Source organism: Miniopterus natalensis, chromosome 4 (assembly GCF_054644295.1).
Source record: "Miniopterus natalensis isolate mMinNat1 chromosome 4, mMinNat1.hap1, whole genome shotgun sequence".
Lineage (NCBI taxonomy): Eukaryota > Metazoa > Chordata > Mammalia > Chiroptera > Miniopteridae > Miniopterus > Miniopterus natalensis.
This window is the reverse complement of record NC_142084.1, coordinates 23,192,000-23,211,939: the sequence shown is the minus strand read 5'-3', so window position 1 is coordinate 23,211,939 and position 19,940 is coordinate 23,192,000. Positions and strand designations below refer to the sequence as shown.

General features: G+C 40.8%; 1 protein-coding gene across 7 annotated transcripts in view; it reads right to left on the bottom strand.

Moving 5' to 3' along the window:
* Positions 1-1,325: 1,325 nt before the first annotated feature.
* The window catches only part of ACSL6 (acyl-CoA synthetase long chain family member 6), a 57,998-nt gene continuing 39,383 nt past the window's right edge, over positions 1,326-19,940 (bottom strand). For all 7 annotated transcript variants that reach the window (XM_016197102.2, XM_016197099.2, XM_016197100.2 and 4 more), the window contains 4 exons: positions 16,753-16,896; positions 15,121-15,222; positions 14,076-14,147; positions 1,326-4,985 (listed from right to left, as the gene is read on the bottom strand). In XM_016197102.2, coding sequence (XP_016052588.2) covers positions 4,848-4,985; positions 14,076-14,147; positions 15,121-15,222; positions 16,753-16,896 — 456 coding nt within the window. In that variant the 3' untranslated portion in view covers positions 1,326-4,847. The remainder of the gene's footprint in view (positions 4,986-14,075; positions 14,148-15,120; positions 15,223-16,752; positions 16,897-19,940) is intronic.

The following is a 19,940-nucleotide window of genomic DNA, read 5'->3' as shown; positions in this document are numbered from 1 at the left end:
TCACAGTCAGAGTGGGAGTAGGGCAGAAGGACAATCAACCAGTCAAGCTCTCAGAGAAAATAATACCTGAGCTGAGTTTTAAGAGATGAATGGTAGGAGTTAGAGGGATTGAAGGAAGGGCATTCTACAAAAAGGGAACTATGTGCCACATGGAGGCACAGAAAAACATGATGCTTTTAGGTCACTACAAAAAGTAGTTGGTATGATTGGAGCCAAGACTCCATGGGGGAAGGGCAGGAGAAGAGGTTCTGGGCCTTGTGTGCTAAACCAGGGAGTCTGAACTTTATTCTGGAAACTATGGGAAGTCATTAACGGAATATTAATTAGGAGAGTGGCATGACCAGATTTTCAACTTAGAAAGGTCACCGTGACTGAAATGTGGATAGTGAAATTTGAGGAAGCTCGGATGGAAATGAAAGACTAATTAAGAAAGCACTATAATATTCCAGACAAGAGATGAGAGTGGAGCCAATTACACTAAAAACTGTGAGAATAGAGAAGAGTGGAGGCTTAGCAAATATAAAGAAGGCAGAATCTGCATAATTTACAATGGCAAATGGCAGAACGTACCATTTTAAGAAAGTATACCTGTTAATTTGTATGTGGGTAAAAGGCATTATGAAAATATTGTTATATTTGTTGTTTTAAAAGTATAAAAGTGATTTAAATCCAGGACATATTTGGTAACAGAATATATTCAAAGCAAAGGAGATCCTGGCCGCCTTGGCTCAGTGGTTGAGCGTCAACCTATGAACCAGGTCATGTCATGGTTCAGGGCAGGGCACATGTCTGGCTTTCGGGCTCGATCCCCAGTAGGGGGCGTGCCAAGGGCGGCAGATCAATGACTCTCATCATTGATGTTTCTATTTCTCCCTCTCCCTTCTTTTCTCTCTGAAGTCAGTAATAAATTAAAAAAAAACAACAACACATAAAAAATAAAATAAAGGAGAGCCTCTTGAGGGACCAAAAGGCTTGGAAGTTTGGGGACCCTTACAGAGGATGTGGAGTATGCAGACTAGTGACATGGCTTGATACCATGTTTACCATAAGCACTATGATCGATGATTACCAAATATACTAACATCACAGGAGTATGCCATATGAACATATAAAATAGTAATTATAAGCAACTTTGAGAAACAAATCTTTATTTTTTACAAAAGTTTTCATAAATGCATTTTATATTTGATAGGCATGCTATTAAAAACAAAGCAACTAAAATATAATGATAGTTAAGATACTCTTATGCATATTTAAAAAGTAAATATTTTAATCTCCCTTTTAAAAATTGAAAGTAGAATAAGCAATTCTTCAAAAAATATCCATTTTTCCCCCCATGCACTTGTTGCAATGACTTAACAAGGAAAATTAAAATAACCAGTCAAATGAATGATTAAAAGCAACTGTCACCTCATGAAAACCTTTTCAGTTTGGGACCAGGTTTAGAAATGCTTGTATTCCAGGTATTTATCTATTGCCGCTGAGTGATAACCATTCACATAGTCTAACTGAAGTTTCCCAGTTGGGGCTTTGTCCTCACTTGAATGCTAATCCCATTCTTACTGCCGTTAATTGTAGAATCACAGAAAGGACTGTGCAGCATACTGGAGAGAAAATTCAGACTACCAGGATCATTTTGTCTTTTCATGTGTATGCTTCTTTAAAGTAAAACAGGCAAGAAAATGCAGCAACTTAGCTCAATATATAGTTGATCAATTTTATATACGATTATTCATTTTTTCCTGAGATAATTAAGCAAGTTTGTAAGTAGTCTGTTTTCATGCAAAAATACATTTTCCATTCTTTACATTCATTTCATAGTATTTTGTATTCTAAATAACTAGATCACATTTGTGCTTTATACATTTGGAAAATAAAGAATAATTCATTTTCTTTACTGCAGAAAAATAAGATTATTGGTTCTCCGATGGGTATTACAATCAAGTTAAGTGCCGACTTCAAGTTGCTAAAACATCACCTGACTATAAAAATAGCAATGGAAAGTTCTAATTTTTCTCATGCTTGCAGTTTTACCTAAATTGGGAATGAAAGGTTGACTTGCTCGTGTGAGGGAGACATGGTATATTCATTCCTTGGACTCCTGAGTTTGTGAGTCCCTAACAGGTGGAGCAAGGCCTGCACACACACCTGGTCGGTTTCCTCTCTCACCTGGGGGGAATCACAGTACACTGTAGAGATGTCCTTTATGGCAAAGGGAAAAATATTGGTGCATATTCTGTTTTAAAATATACACAAGATTAGTCTATAAAATGTGAGAATTACTAACACATTTGAATGAGAAACATACAAGGCCAAGTGTTTAAGAACATGTTTATGCTTAAGGAATTGACCTCTGTTGTACCTATAGACTTAAATTGGGTCTGGCATCCACTATGAAGGTGAATGTCTTAAGTACATAGCCTTTTTCTATATTGGTTAAAGAGAAATACAAGCCTTTTCCCCCTAAATAAAGCTGGGAAATCTGAAGCAAGAAGGATTTTTTTTCATTAATACATACTGTTTCATTTCTCCTTTATTAAAAAAATTCAGTGGAACAGAAGAATAGATAAATGTACATGCAATATATTTAGGGCCCACTGTTCACTTCTCTCAGCACATCTGCAGTAACTTTTTTATTGGCCCAAGCGTGATGATTTCACACAGATCAGGAAGGCTGGTAGAAACATAAGATCTTCAAAATAAGAAAAAGAAGAAATCTTACGTTGTCCATATTCAACCATATCTAACTACTATGAGGTATAAATAGAATGAAAATAAGTTTTAAATTACTTGGTTATATGACATTGTCAAAATCCTTTTGGAAACAAAGCCAACTAGGCAATTAAGCTGAATGGAAGGACAACAGGAAACAGCTTCATTTTCTTCAAGGTGTGAAGCTACTTGCCTTGAATAAATAGTAGGACTATTCAATTCGGGTAATAATTTTTCCCTTTTCATTAGTCAAATATACATAAAATATAAAAAATTAATGCTATATAGATGTGGGGTTTGGCATTTTCTAGTATTTGTTTATTCAGAAATGCCTTTAAAAATTAATGTGTGTAGAACTAGCTCATTTATGAAAAGTTAAATTTGTAAGTGCAAATAGTGGGTATGCAAAGATAATATGCCACAGGATATATGTAAAGAACTGGATAAATACAGCCAACGAAGCTGTGACCAGCTTTTGCCACGACTGAACTGTACGTGTGTAATCACTGAGGCACACTCATCCAGAAGAGCTGTGTAACTACAGTTTTTAACTTACAGTTTGGATTTGCTCCAGGGGAAAAGGGTTTCTGGACTGTGGACACTGCCCTCATCTCTGCTTTCAGGGTCCTGTCTCTAAAGAAAATTTCGTCCTGGCCAGGTAGCTCAGCTGGTTAGAGCGTCATCCCGACACACTAAGGTTGTGGGTTTGATCCCCCCATCAGAGCACATACAAAAAACAACCAATGAACGTATAAATAAATGGAACAACAATTGATGTTTCCGTCTCTCTCTCTCTTTCTCTCTCTCTCTCTCTCAAGTCAATAACAACAAAAAAACACTTTCCTAGGGACGTTTCCCTCTGCAGACAGAGTTTGTAGCTTGGGCCTTAATTGCTGTTCATGCTGGGCTTTAATTATATGAAATTGCTAACACCCAGGTGCAAGTGTCTAAATACATAATGCAAGAGAGGTTTTTGTGGTTGAGTTTAGAAGCATTTCAGATTTTATGAATGGAATTATGCCTGCCCCAAGGAGATATTTATCTATGAGGGACTTCAAAGTTTTCCAGGGGTATTTTGAAGAGGTTCTTCAAAATTATGTTGTGGGAAAATTAGTTTATTTGTAAATAACATTCCTTCCTCCCCATGTCGTGCTTTGATAGTCTTACTGAAAGAAAGTGAAATTGTTCAGAATTATAGCCATTTTGGGTTTCCCAGGCCTGGCATGGACATATTGAGAATGGAAGACTGGAAGAACCCAGCAAGGAACATAGGTACATTAATGGCTGCCCACCCTGAGAAATAATTCTGGGTTTCTCTTCACAAGTCTTCCCCAAAGGTCCATTCACTGTAGAGTCGACAGACAGCTTGTAGAATTCATGTGGTAAGAGGTCCAAGCATATATACATACTATTCTTGAAGCAGTTATATGTTATATTTTTTTTCTAGGTAGTTACTAAGTATTTTAATGAGCTTATAAACGAAAAAATGTATTGAAAGATTTTTGTAACATGTTATATAAGTATAACATTTGTTTTAAGAATATCTGAATTTGCATTTTCCATGAATAAACGTAAAAATTAGAGAAAACTTCACATCAACAAGGATTGTCATGTTTGAAGAATCTGAAGTTATGTAGAATGTGAGTTGTTTTACTTTAGCATGATTCTGTACACCTAGTTTTAATTTTTAAGTCTGATCTAATTATGATTTTGACAATCAGTTATTGAATGAGGTAGTCCACATTGCCTAGATATTTGCTGTATCTGGTTTCTATTTCACAAGTAATTAAGTACAATATATCAATTATGTTTTTCCTTTACATTTAATAGGAGTGCTGTGAACATTGAGAATGTATTTCTTTTAGTGGTACACAGTTCTTGAGAAAAGTCTTGATTTTTACATTGCTATTTGCAAGATTTTTAGCAGCTCGCTACAATATCATTTTAATAAAAATAAAGTGTATTCGGTGATGATAGAGAAAATATTGTTAAAGACCTCTTGGGACAGGAAAAGGCTCAGTCATAAAGTCACGTGCTTATTAATTTTCGGCTGCATCATTCTGACTCATTACTTTCAATAGTAACTATAATATTGCTACACAGTCCATTGTACTGAGAAGAACTTCCCTTGAACTTCACATGGAGGTTGAGTAAAGCTCTTCTATTTGTTTTTTGAAGTGCTCTCTCAGCTCAGGTCTCTTAGCCTTTAGTGTTGGTGTCAGCAAGCCATTTTGAACTGAGAACATGTCAGAATGGATGTGAATGGCTTTAACCTAAAAACCAAATGCAGAATACATCTTTATCAGGAATATAACACAGCATTTATAGCATACATGATAAAAGTAAACAGGCATATGGGAATAGATATATTGATATAAAAACACTACGCCTACTTAAATGTCAAAATTATGTTAATAACATTGCAGCCTCTTTGACAAGTCTGAAAGTTGCCTTCTTTCCCTTTTTATTCCTTCATTCAGCCAGTCAACAGAAATGAATTGGCTGCTTACTCCGTGGCAGATGCTGAGGGCACAAGGAGGAGTCATGAGCGCCCCTGCCCTCAGGGAGTGCACTTTCGCATCCAGTAGAGCAGACACGCGGGGCAATCATTAGACAATCTGCTATGCTCAGGATGAAGGGCCCCAAGCTCAGTTACGGCACAGAGGGAGCAGCAGCCTTCCCAAATCAGATGCGTGTTAAAGAGGGAGTGAGAGCCAGCAAAGGAGGAGATGAGGGCAGGACAGGGCTTTCTGGGCAGAGGCAATCCCAAGAACAAAGCTATGGAAGTGAGAAGTGGCTGAGTGTGAGAAAAGAAATCCAAGTGGTTTCTAGTAGTTACATCAAGTCGGAGGTACAGGGGGTGAGAGGTGAAGCTGCAGCAGTAGTTGGGGCAGTTTATGGAGAGCTCAGACTTTATGCTGAAGACAATAAGGAGGGGCTGAAGGTTTTTATACAGGGCAAAGACATGGATGAGGACATATTTTACAAAGCTCTCTCCAAGAGATATGTGGAAGTGGTTTTTAAGAATGTTAAGATTGGAAACAGGGAAACCAATCAGAAGGCTCTGGCCAATCCACAGGAGAGAAGATAAGAGTCTACACTTGTAGTAGTGGCAGAGACAGAGACAAGCAAGCAGTTCTAAGAACAATTCAGAGATAAACGGGCAACTGCAGTAAAGAAGGAGACAGCCTCAAGGACTCCCAGCTTTCTGGCTTTGATGGCTGCATGGGTGATGGTGCCACTCACAGGAGGGATATAAAGTCTACGGGGACATGATGAGTCTATGTTTTAAAAAAAGTTTTGGCATGGAATTTTCACATTCATTGGAAGGAGGCACAAAAGGATCAGACTTGGTGTTCACATTGCCTATTTCCTTGAGGCATATCCCAGGTCTCTTCGCAAGGCTGAATGGAGGGCCAGAGAGGTAGGCTCCTCCTATGTGGGGCTCCAGCTGGAAGGGTCACTGTCAGTTCAGTGAGAATGTTATAATCTGGGATTGAGCTGACACTATCTCTAAGAAACTGTATTCTGAAAGTTGGGTCTGAATTCCATGGCTTTGTTGAGATAATAGATCCATATTATTATATAGCAAATAGGGTTATGAATTTCTACAATATAGACTTTTAAAAATTAATTCAAAATATAGGTATTAAATACACACATTCATTTTGTTGTTTTGTGTAATTAGTATTTGTTGAGAAACTACTGTGTGTCAGGTATTGTGTTAGGCACTGTGGAGGCAAAGAAGATCAAGAACCAGTCCCTGCCCATGTGGACCTAACCATCTCATGAAAGGCTGCAGTGCGATTCTGCCACTACAGGGACAAGCACAGAGAGCATCACCTTTGGCAGGCAGTCAGCCGCTTTCCCAGTACCCACTCCCTGCTTTTTCTATGCTAATCACACTTTGACTTGTTTTGGGGTCATGTCAATCATGACAATTCTTTCCCCTGATTTCCCAGCCTCCTTTGCAGCTAGGGGTAGGCATAAGATCCATTTTTCGCTAATGAGAAGGGAAAGTTTTGCTTTCCTAATAAAAGATTTAAAGATAGCTATCTCTACATACTCTTCCTTTTTCCTTCCTTGAATATAAACCAAAGCTGAAGCAGCCACCTTGTGACTATTAGGTGATGAGCCAACACACTAAGATTGGGGAATAGAAAGATAGGCAGAGCCCAGGCCCTTGAGGACCTGTGCCTACCTTGGATGGCTGATCTTTGGACTTCTTATGTGAGAAAAAAACACAGCAAATACACCCTATGTGTTTAAGACACTGTGGGTTTTCTGCTGCAGCTGAATGCATTTCTGATAGAGCACCTAACGCAGGCTTGGGCAGGTTTCATCGAAAAGGGTGCTGAGGTGAACTCTGAAGGACAAGGAGGCGTTAGCCAGATGGGTCAGCACGCGGAAGGGGAGCGGCCGCTGCTACATGGTCTGAGAAGGAGGGTGCTCTAAGCCAGGGGTGGGGAGCCCTTCTTCTGCCAAGGGCCATTTGGATATTTATAACATCATTCACGGGCCATACAAAATTACCGACTTAAAAATTAGCTATTAAAAAAGCTCCTAGATTTATTGATCTCGAGTCCCGCCTGGGGTTGCCTTGGCCGGGCCAGACCAAGTGACTTCTCGGGCAGGACATTCCCCACCCCTGCCCTAGGCAGAGGCCACACGTGCCAAAAGCACATTTGAGGCATTACAAGTGTAGGCTGAAGCACATCATAGAAATGAAGATGAAAGAGACAGGGCTGGCGGGATAGGCTGGATTATAAAGGACTAATATGCCAAGGCAGGATGTTTGGAAATAATTCTGTAAATAATTTTTAAGCTAAGCAGTGAGAGACAGAACCAGAATGGCTCTTTAGATTGATTAATCTGTTATGAATAGATTGAAGTGAGGTAAAAGCGGAAGCTGGAAGACCAGCCAAGAGGCAAGACTGATGTTCATTTGGACTATAAAGTTGGCTGTGGAAATGGAAATAGATTTCAGGGGTAGAAAGGACATGGCTTAAAATTGGCCTGGGCAAGTGGTAAAGAAAGAGACATAATAATGGTTCTAGGTTTCTGCTTGAGTAGAAAAACTGGAGGAGCAGAAAGATTCTTTGGAGGTGGGAAGATCAAGAATTCATGTAAAATCTGAAATGTTTCTGAGACACCAAGTACTCTTTGTACATTGGATATGTAAGTCTAAGTATGTAGGACAGAGCTGCAGTCTAGGCCTGAGATGGAGGAGGAGTGATTTGAGAAGAAAGGAACTAGAATGTAGGTTACAAAAGCCAGGAGAACGAGAGAGAGAGGTCACTGCTTCAGATGCTACTGTCATATGAGAACTGTTAATAAAATCAATGGACACAATTAGAAAATGTTACTTCAAAAATCAATGTATATATTACCTCACACCCATTAGGATGGCTAGTATACAAAAAACAGAAAATAAAGTGTTGGTGAAGAGACAGAGAAATTGGAGCCCTTGCGCACTGTTGGTGGGAATGTAAAATGGTGCAGCCACTGTGGAAAACAGTATGGCAGTTCCTCCAAAAATTAAAAATAGAACTACCATATGACCCAAGTAATTCCACTCCTGGTGTGCCCCACAACAGCATTCACAACAGCTAAAATGTGGAAGCAACCCAGCGTCCATCAGTGGATGAGTGGATAAGCAAAACGTGTTCTACATATACAATGGAACATAGTCCACCTTAAAAAGGAAGGAGGTTCTGACACATGCTACAGCACGGATGCACCTGGGGACATTATGCTAAGTGAAATAAGCAAGTGACAAAAAGACAAATACTATATGATTCCACTTATACGAAATACTTAGAGTAGTCAAACTCATAGAGACAGGAAGTTAAATGGTGGTTGTGAGGAGGGGCGTGGAATTGGGGGTTATTGTTTAGTGACACTACAGAGTTTCAGTTTTATGAGATGAAAAGAATTATGGAGACGGATGGTAGTGATGGTTGTACAATATTACGAATACATATAATGCCACTCAACTGTACACTTAAAAATGGTCAATGCCCGGCCAGACGTGGCTCAGCGGTTGAGCATCGACCTAAGATCTAGGCGATCGGGGTTCGATTCCCGGTCAGGGCACATGCCCGGGTTGCGGGCTGCAGGCTCGATCCCCAGTCAGGGGCGTGCAGGAGGCAGATGATCAGCGACTCTCTCATCACTGATGTTTCTATCTCTCTCTCTCCCTCTCCTTTCCTCTCTCTGAAATCAATAAAGATATATTTTTTAAAAATGGTTAAGATGATAAATTTAATGTTATGTGTATTTTACCACACTACAAAAACTGGAAAAAAAAATCAATGTATGCAACTAGCCACAAAAATTCAATATGTCATCAATAGTTTTCAAAATCCCTGATGTTAATAGTCTAGTGCCCTGGCAGGTGGGTATTTGGAGAATGGCAAAGAATTCTTTTCTGGGAAAATTCTCCCTTACATTCACCCATTTTTCAGATCAAAAACTCACTATACAAAGAACACTTCTCAAACAGATATACTTCCAACTTCTTAAAAAGCTTTAATTTTTAACAAATTCTGGCTTTTCTTAACCCATGCTTGTAATTTAAAAATGTAAAGGTTTTCAAATGATCACAGCATTAATAAATCCGATTCATCTCTGTAACTTAGAAATTTGTTCAAATGAAGGATTCGCTTTTTATAAAAAGAATAGCATTGTAAGGGATTCACATAGGGGAGGGAGGGAAGAGGAGGAGGGGACTTTTGGCTAAAACAAGAGCTAGCGTTATAGGCAGCTGCCTTAACTTTACTTCACATAGTGAAATGATTTCTACTTGGAAATCCAATATAAATAGCTGGAAACCTGGGCTAAAGGGGGTTACTATCAAATGTCTCAAAATTAGTTAAGGTTCTCATAAAAAGTGTTTGGTTGGAAAACCCAGTGTTCTTGATATCCAAAGAAGCAAGGGGTTGATAGAGAATAGGGCTGCTGTTTTCTGTACTCTCTGGAATAGACTTTTTTCCTAATTTTTTTTTATCAAACGTGAACCATCCTAGGAGAACCAAAGTTCACTGGAAACAGGTCCCCAGGGAGACGTTTTCAGACTATAGTGCGCTGAGAACTAAGGGTTCTGAAGAGGCTACTGCTGGGGGTGGTGTGGAGGTGGGGTGCAGATAGGCAGGAGTGGGATGATGTGGGAGAGAGGCAGAACTGTATGGCGGTGGAGTGGGGGAGGGATAAAATGAGGTGGTTGACTTGAAGAGGTGTGGAAGAGAGGCTCTGGCTCAAGCCCTGAACCCCCCAGAACAATGCTGCTCTTACTTTTTGTGCATGTTCGACTTTCATATAAGATGTCATCCAAATTCTGCTACTTAAACAAGTTTGGAGACTACCGTTTGACACCAAAGCTATTTAACCTGCACACAGTCTAAATCAAACTTAATCCTAGATGCAGTGGTTTAACTTTATAACTCATGCTCACTGTCATAAAATGAAAAATTGAAAAACTGATGGTGCTAATGCCCTTAACTTAAAAAAAAAATCTCTTCTGATAGAAACAGTATCACACGAAGACTCTTGATAAGTGCAAACCAGCTATCCACCTTCTTTTGTAAATGAAATTAATTATATAATTTTCAAAGGAGAGGCAAATGCCAAGATGTCATTTCTACAGTGCCCAGGCAGCCAGGGCTCCAGCTCCTCTGCATTCCTAACAGCGTGTGGAGAACACCGAGTAATTGGGACAAGGGTCTATGCTCAGTACAAGCCTGGGGGTGAGCCCTTTGAAAATCCAGTAGTGACAAGCAGAAGCTAAAAACAATACAGCTCAGGCAAGATGGATTTCCTAGGGAGAGCTACATAACGCTATCTAGATGGTAAGTAGAAGGTAAAAGAAACCATTATGATCTTAGGAAGAAAGGACTGCATCAGCAGGTAGATTCTGAATACCTGTCAAACCAGCCACCTGCAGCAAGTCCAAAGGGGTGACTGGGACATCTGCAGTTCAAGGGGACTCTCTGCGAACAGGCTTGGTGTATCATTAAATACATCCTTTCAGGCAGTCAAGCAACATGGGGCTCAGCTCACCTCTCAGCCCCTTAGCGAACAGATCAGAGGGGCGCAGTTGCCAGGCTGCCAGTCCCTGCTCCATCCAACCTACAGCCTTGGGTCTATGTAAATTCTCCCATGAAAACACCTATACCGACTGTTCCAGCAACTAAAAGTCTAGTCAGTAAGCTGGAAAAAGATAGGTCAAGCCAGTTGTTTAACTAACACTGACCTTAACTGTGGGTCACAAGCCCACAGCTTCTAAGGAAGTAAACGAATGACAAAATCAATTTTCTTTCTTTTTTTTTTTACAAATAATTATATATTTTCTAATACAACTAAACTGTCAAATGTGAAAAAATGAATGGAAATAGCCCTAGCCGGTTTGGCTCAGTGGTTAGAGCACTGGCCAGCAGACTGAAGGGTACTGAGTTCGATTCCGGACAAAGGCCTGAACCTCAGTTGCAGGCTTGATCCCCGCCGAGGTTGGGATCGTGCGGGAGGCAACCACTCAATGTCTCTCTCTCACATCAATGTCTCTCTCTCTCCCTCCCTTCCACTCTCTGAGAAGCAATGGAAAAAATATCCTCGGGTGAGGATTAAAAAAAAATGTAATGTACATTTAAATACTGTATTGGAATAAAATACCTGAAAAGTATGCCAAGTCATTAAAGCACAGAACTTTTCATAATTTTGAAGAAACATAGTATTTTGAAACTTTCAATGGTTATAATGAAATACTATTAATGTACAATATTGCTTGTAGATAATAAACACAGAGTGAATAATTTAGTACAGAAGAATAAAGTAGAAAAAACATTTTAAATTAATTAGGAAAATGCTCAATTCATTTCTCACTTAAAGGCATACTGATTAGGTAAGTATTCATTTCAGTGACAGGAAATAAATATTTTAAATGAGGGCTTCCCAGTTAGAATTTGAAAAATCTATCAAGTGTTGAGGTTCATTTTGTACTGCCTACGCCAACTAATAAGGGAAGAAGATGGTTAAAGCACACTTAAGTATGGTCAGGTACTTCCCAGGGACGTACATTTTAAAAGTATTGATAGTTATTTTAAATGCTTCCTATCCACTCATTAAAATATATCTTCCAAAGATCTCCATAAATTAATAATGGCTGGCTTAGTTCTAGGAATTGTCTGTTTCTGGAAATTAAATTACATTAATTTTTCATCTAATTCAAAGTTAAATTTATATCAACCCTGCTCAGTAAGTCTGAACTCTTAAAGTTTTTGTTGAATGATTTAAGTCTTGAACTTGGATACCTATTTGTGTGTGTATGTATTTCTTCAAAACTTAGTGGTAAGCCTTAATTGATCATTCATATTTCAGGAAGAGGGAAAGGACAGGCTGATGATGGATTATAGATTAACTCAATTTCTGTTGAATTTTGTAACAACACTGGACCCTCCTCAGGCAGGTGTTTGCTCTCCCCTGGTCAGCTGAGGGCACGTACACTGGCTGTGGTGGGGAGGAAGCCACAGACCAACAAAGAGGTGACAGACTTGGCAATAAAACTCAGGCCTTTTGGATGCCACATGGCGTCTCTGTATTTGATGTTACCATGGTGAGGGCAGATCATTAGAGCAGTAACTCCGCTCAAGGCTTATGGAAAGTCAAGAACACATCTCCTCTCAGTGAAAGCTCTAACTTGCACAATGGTTAACCTGGGAAACATAGCCAACAGTGCCTTTTAAGCATAATCTTGAGAGCTGGTAGTCTTTTCCAGGAAGAGAAATCTAGATGTTACGATTCTCCACATGCCCTGGGGCAGGTCATACATCCCAAGCCCAGAAGGGGGCGTGCAGGCCTTAGGAATCACAGGAGCTAATCAGTTTAGTAATCGGGTCCTCGCCTCCTGCATCTCCAGGGCCCTCAGAGCCAGCCATTTAGATCAACACTGAGGCTGGGACCAGCCACGTCTCGGACCACTCATCTGTGACCCCTGCTCTACATGATCACACGATCTGGTCAGCAGCTTCCTAATGGAAGAGCAATGAAGTGAGTTCTACCAAATTTAGAAATTTAAAAAATTATTATGCCAGAATTGACCTTTCCATTCAGAAAGATAAATATAACTTACTGAGTGCCTCAGATTTCATTATTTTTATTTTTATAATTTTATTAAGATTTATTCATTCAGGTCTTATTTGCCCTCAAATATGCTGTCAGATGAGAGCAGTGTAGTGTTTCTCAAACTAGGTAAATCTATTTCAAAAGAAAAACAATTCTCTCAGACCCTGAAACTATGTTTAGATTTCCTCAGTTTGAAATTTTAAAAACTGAGTCTTAAACCGTGGAAATGTTTTTTAATTGCAAGTAATTGCTCTAAGAGTTTTATATTTAAAACTGGTTTTAAAATGTTTTTAGATTATCATCAAAATGAACATACAAAATTTAAAATTCTCATAAGCCTTGCAGATCCCTAATGCTATATTTGGTATAGTATTGACACTCCCTGGGAGCATCCCAATCACCACCTCTCATCTGGGAAATAAGTACCAGGCATGCCCAAAGGAGTGACAGGCTTAAGGGACCACTAGATTTTTTTTAATTGAATTTATTGGGGTGACATTGGTTAATAAAATTATATAGGTTTCAGGTGTACCCTATTGGAGAAACAAAATTTTATGAAAACCAATTATATTAATTATACACTAGGAAATATTAATAATCAATATATTAATACTTTTCTGCTTGATAAATTTTTCTTTTTGAATTTTTGACTAAAGAGGGTATAAAAATGATATATGTAAGAAGGACCAAGTATACTTATAAACTCAGTTACAATAAGAACCCCAACCTTTCAAAGACAAAAGGTCTTAGAGGACTACTGTGTCCCCTCCTAATACATTCTTCCTTTCTTCCTCTTTGTAGAGGACATGCTGGGCTAACAGATCTTTGGCCTGAGGAGCACAATTTTTCTGATGTCCTAGCAAGTAAGCTTGCCTGCTGCAGCCAAGAAGAGTGTCCCCATAAAAATAAAAATAAGACAGGGCTCTGGTCTGGACAGTTGCAGGCAGCTTGGAGACAGATCATGTACACATGATCTAGTAGTGACAGCTAGGGTAATATTTCAGTTTTATGAATGCTTGTGATTATGAGGACAACGAGCAGTCTCACTCGATATCTGACCTATTTTAGTTCAGGATGCAGGCTGTTGCGGTCAGGTTAGAACAGGCCTTCAGGGGTCCACTGGTACAAAGCCTGCCTGCAGGCCACAGCATGGAGGGTGGGGAATCTAGGTCAGGGTCACTGCGGGTTAATTTAATTTTTATCACTGCTCAAAGGGCTGTGACAAGTATGGGGAAGGTTATAGTTACCTGTTCAAACGAATGGAGTCCACTTTCTTTTCCCAACCTCACCATATCTTCCAAAATGGCTTTCTTCAGCTCCTGAATTGAATCATATAGGTAAAATTACAATACCAAAACCACAATTCATACCAACATGCTCTCACTCCCATCCCTCCAACTGGGGCTGACACTCCCTGGGAGCATGCCAATCACCTCTCATCTGGCAAATAAGTACCAGGCCCAAAGGAGTGACAAGCTAAGGGACCATTTGATTTTTTAAAAATTGAATTTATTGGGGTGACATTGGTTAATAAAATTATATAGGTTTCAGGTGTACAATTCTATAATACATCATCTGTATATTGTGTTGTGTTTTCAGCACCCCAAGTCAACCACTTGATGTTTTTAAGTGGCCCTCTGGTAAGGCTGGTGAGTCCCAGGGGCCCCATAATCCCCAAAAGAGCCCAGGGCCTAGTGGAAGCAATAGGGTCCGTGGTTGCTGAGGAATGGACCATGTGCCTGGAGGGGCTGATGCTGAGCCAGAGCACAGAGAACCTCTTCCAGAGGATCGTCCATGTACCATGAGGTTTCTGTAATGTGAGTGGCTAATGCTCTAAGCAGGAAGAACTGTATTACTTTTTCAATTCCATAACTCTCTTTCTAAGCCCAGTAAATGCAAAATCTACCTCACACTTGGAGAGAGCATAGCCAGTGAGTCAGAAGGCCTGTGCTCACATCTGACACTGCTGTTAACCAGCTGTGTGGCCTTAAGCAAGCTGCCATCCTCTCTGGACTCTCCTACAAGCTGCAAAATAAGTGGGCTGGACAAGCTTCCTGTGATGTCTCTTGGCTCTAAAATTCAATAGTTTATCAAACTTTCTAAGAAGAAATGTAAGTTCCTTCAACTACAACAAAAAAAGATGAAGCTCTCGTTTAGGATTCCCACCATTTATAAAGTTAGAAATTTCCCTACGTGTTCGAATTTTGCCAGTCTACTGTTCTTCTGTCCTCTCATTAAGCAGTATCGAAAAAGGTCCAGCAACCTTTTAGGAAACAGCCCCACGGTACAGACCTTATTTAAGCAGAGCTCTGAGTATGTCCCTTCAATTCCTCTCTTCTGTGCCCAGGAGGGCATGACTTCAGGGTCGGGCACAACAATGCCCACCAAAAAGGCCTGCAATCCCACCAAAGAAAAACAAGTCATCACGAAAGCACTTTTTCCCATACTCATCATATTTATTTCAATTTTTTTCTAAAAACATTATAAAAATTTTGAAATAGATACAAAATTAAAGATACTAGTACAAGATGTACCAATTACCAAGATAAAACAATCACCAAAATTGACAAAAGCTTTTTATAATCACAAAAGCCCTTATATTATTTTTTTAATTATTAAAGTATAGTTGGCATACGATATCGTATCAGTGACAAAAGCTTTTAAAGTGGTTATTTGTGGTCCAGCATTAAGAGTAATCTCTTGGTATTCTCAGACTCCACCCTTTTCTAAAAATAAGTCTATGCCTGTGTTATGAAACATTTCAGCCAATATATCACACATTCTTGAGTATTTATTTTCTGATCTATTTCCCTAACTTCATTAAAAAAATTAATAAAGAATGAGCCTAAGGAGATTAAGAATCAATAAAGTTAGACCTACACGTTGTATCATTACTAACAATATGATTACTGAAAGCAGTTTAAGATTTTTTTTGTACTTCCTTTTGTGCTTAAAGGTATCTTTCACCAAGGATGTATAGTCAAATACTGTGGACCTACATGTACCTTTGATTCTCATGCTAAACTCACATGAGTACATCTTCAGGATGCTAAACAAACAACTCTATGAACCAAAATATATCTCAGGATTTCCTGACCATTTAAAAGTTGTTTAATTAATATGGTCCTCCATTTCATTAATATGGTTCATTAAATGATTAAATCCAATAAATGCAAAGACTATATTCACAGTGATCTTTCTGACTTCAAATCTAAATGATGTTGAAAACAGAAAAGATAAATCCTCTCCAAATAAGTTAATCCTAAACCACATTAATTAACATATTAGCTTAATATATTAAGCTATATCATCATAAGTGCCATTTTTGCAATACCATATCTATTTATCTATGAAGTTCATTTGCATATTTCAAAACCAAAACAGCAGACATCCTGAATTTTGCTTTAGCAACTTACTTCAGCATTCCTTGTGGAAGTAGGTAGAACAATAGTTAAAAGCAGTGGGTACAGCACAGGAAATATAGTCAATAATATTATAATAACTATGTATGGTGACAGATGTGTACTAGACTTACTGGGATAATCACTTTGTATATTATGTAAATATCGAATCACTGGGGTGTACAACTGAAACTAATATAATATTGTACATCAACTGTAATAAAAAAATAAAAAATTATTAAACACACACACACAAAGTTAAAAGTAGTGGGAGTGTCCATTACTACTACTTCAAGCAACTTATTACCTAACTGCAATTTATCAAACCCTAAGCAATTAAGATTTCTCATTTACAAAGGAGTTTTCTCTCATAATCTAATATGTAGGAGAATATGGGTGTCTGATTAGAAATTAATGTTTACCATTTAATCAAATACTAAATACTTAGGAAATCATTCTGAGATAACTACAGATTTTTCAGCAGGTCCAGCACGTGTGGGAGGCTGAAGCACAGGGGACTCACCTGTAAGCTGTCCCCATGGACATAGGTTTGTGCCACAGGCTCACTCCGGATGTAGATGTTCTCAATCTTCTCAGGCGCAATATATTCTCCCTGAGCAAGTTTAAATATGTGCTTCTTCCGGTCAATAATTTTAAGAGTCCCAGCCTGTGGAGTTGGACAAACAGCTTCAACCGCTAACCTTAGTGCCATAGCCCCTCATTCCTGTCCTGTCCCACCCTGCAGACTCCACCCAGATCCGCTCCTCCATCTGACACCTCTGCTCTTACACAGCCACCGTACTTTCCCCGTCAGCATTTACCCCGTCCCTTTCTCCCTTCCTCCCCTGCCACCCTCCGCCTCAGACAGCCCACCTGCCTTCCCGCCAGGGCTTCCCTCTCACCCAGGCCTGTGCTGCAGCTGCCCCTTTTCTCACAGCATCTTCAGATTTGCTCCCTTAAACCATGCTTAGGTGTCACCCCAGCTACTGCCTCACCCATAAGAGTAGCCTCTCTGTCCCCAGCACACAGCACAGTTCTGGCAGAGGCCCCCAGTGACATCCACCTGATCAGCCAGATGGCCAAAACCTCTGCGGCAGGAAGGCCACCCCCTGGGTAGTGAGTGCTTATGCTCCTGGCCTCCAGGACCCCCATCACCTCCCTGCTTCCCCTCGACCTTTTTTGAGTTTCCTAAGTGGGTTTCTATCCCTTGGCTCAATCCTTGAATGCTGTACATTCCTCACCTCCACTGCCATGCGCCTTGAGGTAACTACCATTTATCTCTTCACTGGTCACTCCCATGTCTGTCCAAGCTTCCAGCCAGGCCTCTTCACTGAGAGCCAGACCCAGAACTCAACTATCCTCAGAAGGCATCAGAACCCAGGCTGTCTGCAGATGCAACATGCCCCCAAAGGAAGCTCATCACCATCCTCCTCACGCCTGTCCCAGTCCCCAAGCCCTAAAACTGGAGATGGCCTTGCCAGCTGCCTCTCCTGGGACTTCTAGCAATCAGCCTCATCCATCCTCAGGCACAAACCTCTTTCCATCAAAACCACTTCCTGACTGGACCTCTGCACACACACACTCTGTTCCTGCTCCATCTGTTCGATCCACCAGAACCAGAGCAATCTCTCCAGAAGAGAAAAACAGGCAGGCTCTGTTTTGCTCAAAAGCCAGGCTGGACATCACACTTTCCCTACCCTGGCTTCTTTGGTATTCATGGAAGCCCATGTCATCACCTCTATAGCACTGATGAGGAAAGGGAGGATCAGAGAGGTTCCTTAACTCCTTCAAAGCCACACAGCTAGGAGGTAGGGGAACCAGGATTTGAACCAGGTGTTTCTGGATCAGAAGTTTATACCAGCCCTGGCCGGCATGTCAGCCTGCCCACCAAAGGGTTGGGGGTTCAATTCCCGTGAAGGGGCATGTAGCTGTTGCAGGTTCAATTCCCAGGCCCCAGTTGGGGTGAGTGCAGGAAGCAACCAATTGATGTGTCTCTCTCACATCGATGTTTCTCTCTCTCTCCCCCCCTCCACCCTCACTCTCTCTAAAAAATCAATGGAAAAATATCCTTGGGTAAGGATTAACATTAAAAAAAAGAAGAAAAAGCAGCAGCTTATACCTTTTCCTTGCTATATCTATTTAATACTATTTCCAAACAATAATTTTAAAAAATTGTCTCCCACAGACTGCCTGCCCGCTGTCTTGGGCTTTGAGTTGAAACACAGTACCAGGTACTTTACATGAGTTAATTTACTTGCTGCTCACAACACTCTGCAAGGCAGGTGGTTTCATGCAAGTTACCATGCAGCCAAGGTTTTGTGGGGCTTTAAGCTTTTTCCAAATTTGAGAGTCCTGATTAAGAAAAATAGCATAAAATGAAGTACAGAACCTTGGAAGGGGACTATGCAAGTGAGAGGACCTGAAGCCTAAGCTTCCTTAGCTGATGGGACAATCTATCCCGTCAGTGTCCAGAGCCCTGCTGACTTCTCCAGCCTTCCTCCTCCATCTCTGTGGGCCCTCAGTTAGAACTGCTTGCTTTATACCTCTAGTGTCTCTCTACTCAGCATGTGCTATTACTCCTGCCCTGACTGTCCTTCCCATTCTCTCCTCCCACTCAGGGCACGACTCATATCCTGAGACTCAGACCCAGTAGATACCTGTCCTCTGCCTCTCCCCAGGTGAGTGTGGCCCTTGGTTCATGTCCACCGCACTGGGTTGGGAACTGTCTAAAGAAGTGTCTCTCCCCTGAGCAGAGTCCCTGGCCCAGGGCACACATTATGGACACATCCTTGTCTGCTGCAGGAGTGAGCATTTCTCAAAGGGAAGCATGCAGATCCGAGCAGGGGCAGACAGCTCGCCAGCCCTGGAGAGAGCTCAACACCACTCACATGACCAATAAACTCAGCATCTCAGAGCGTCGACCCAAAACCTTAGAGAGGTCCCTGGGGCAGGCTCTGTCAGGTGAGGGCTCTTGGTTTCAGGTACAGTCTTTTTCTGCTCATAGCTCTCATCTAAGCATGTCCTATGTGCCAGGCTTTGTGCTAAGTGCTTTACCGGCATAACCTCACTTATTCCTCACAACAATGACTGTGCAGGTAAGCAATGGTAATATCCCCACTTTACAAATGACAGAATGAGGCACAAGAGCTGATTTGGGCTAAAAGTTGGGGACCACAGCCAAAGAGTTTCCTGTAGCCTCACATTCTTATTTTACAAGTGAGTCAATATGGGGTCCCAGAGAGGGATGAGGCTTTGCTCATGGTCACGAGAGCCACTACTGTCAGAGCCAAAGGAATGCAGCCGTCTTCTGGCCCAGCTCCAAGCTTTTCCTGCTGCTTAGTGCCACCTCTCAGTTGGGGGCCAGCGTCCGTGGGCTCCCACCCCCTGCCTTTCTGATCTTCCAGAGCTATGAGCTCCTGCTCCTTGTACTTTACCCATCAGATTCCACAGCACTGTAGGTCCTTCTGGGAACCATTAAGGGTAGGAAGTGGGTCCCACACTCCAGTTCTACCCTCCCACAAAGATCCCTATCACCTGCCTCAGGAGGGTGAGGGAGGAAGCTTGGGGGCAAAGTAAAGAAACCTCTCAATCCCTAGAGGTGTTCCTGAATGACTAGGTGTCAGGCAGGACACGGAGAAGACCCCTGCCTCAGAGTGAATCAGATGTACACCCACCACCCAAATGTTTGGAGCTCCATGGTTCCCAGCATAC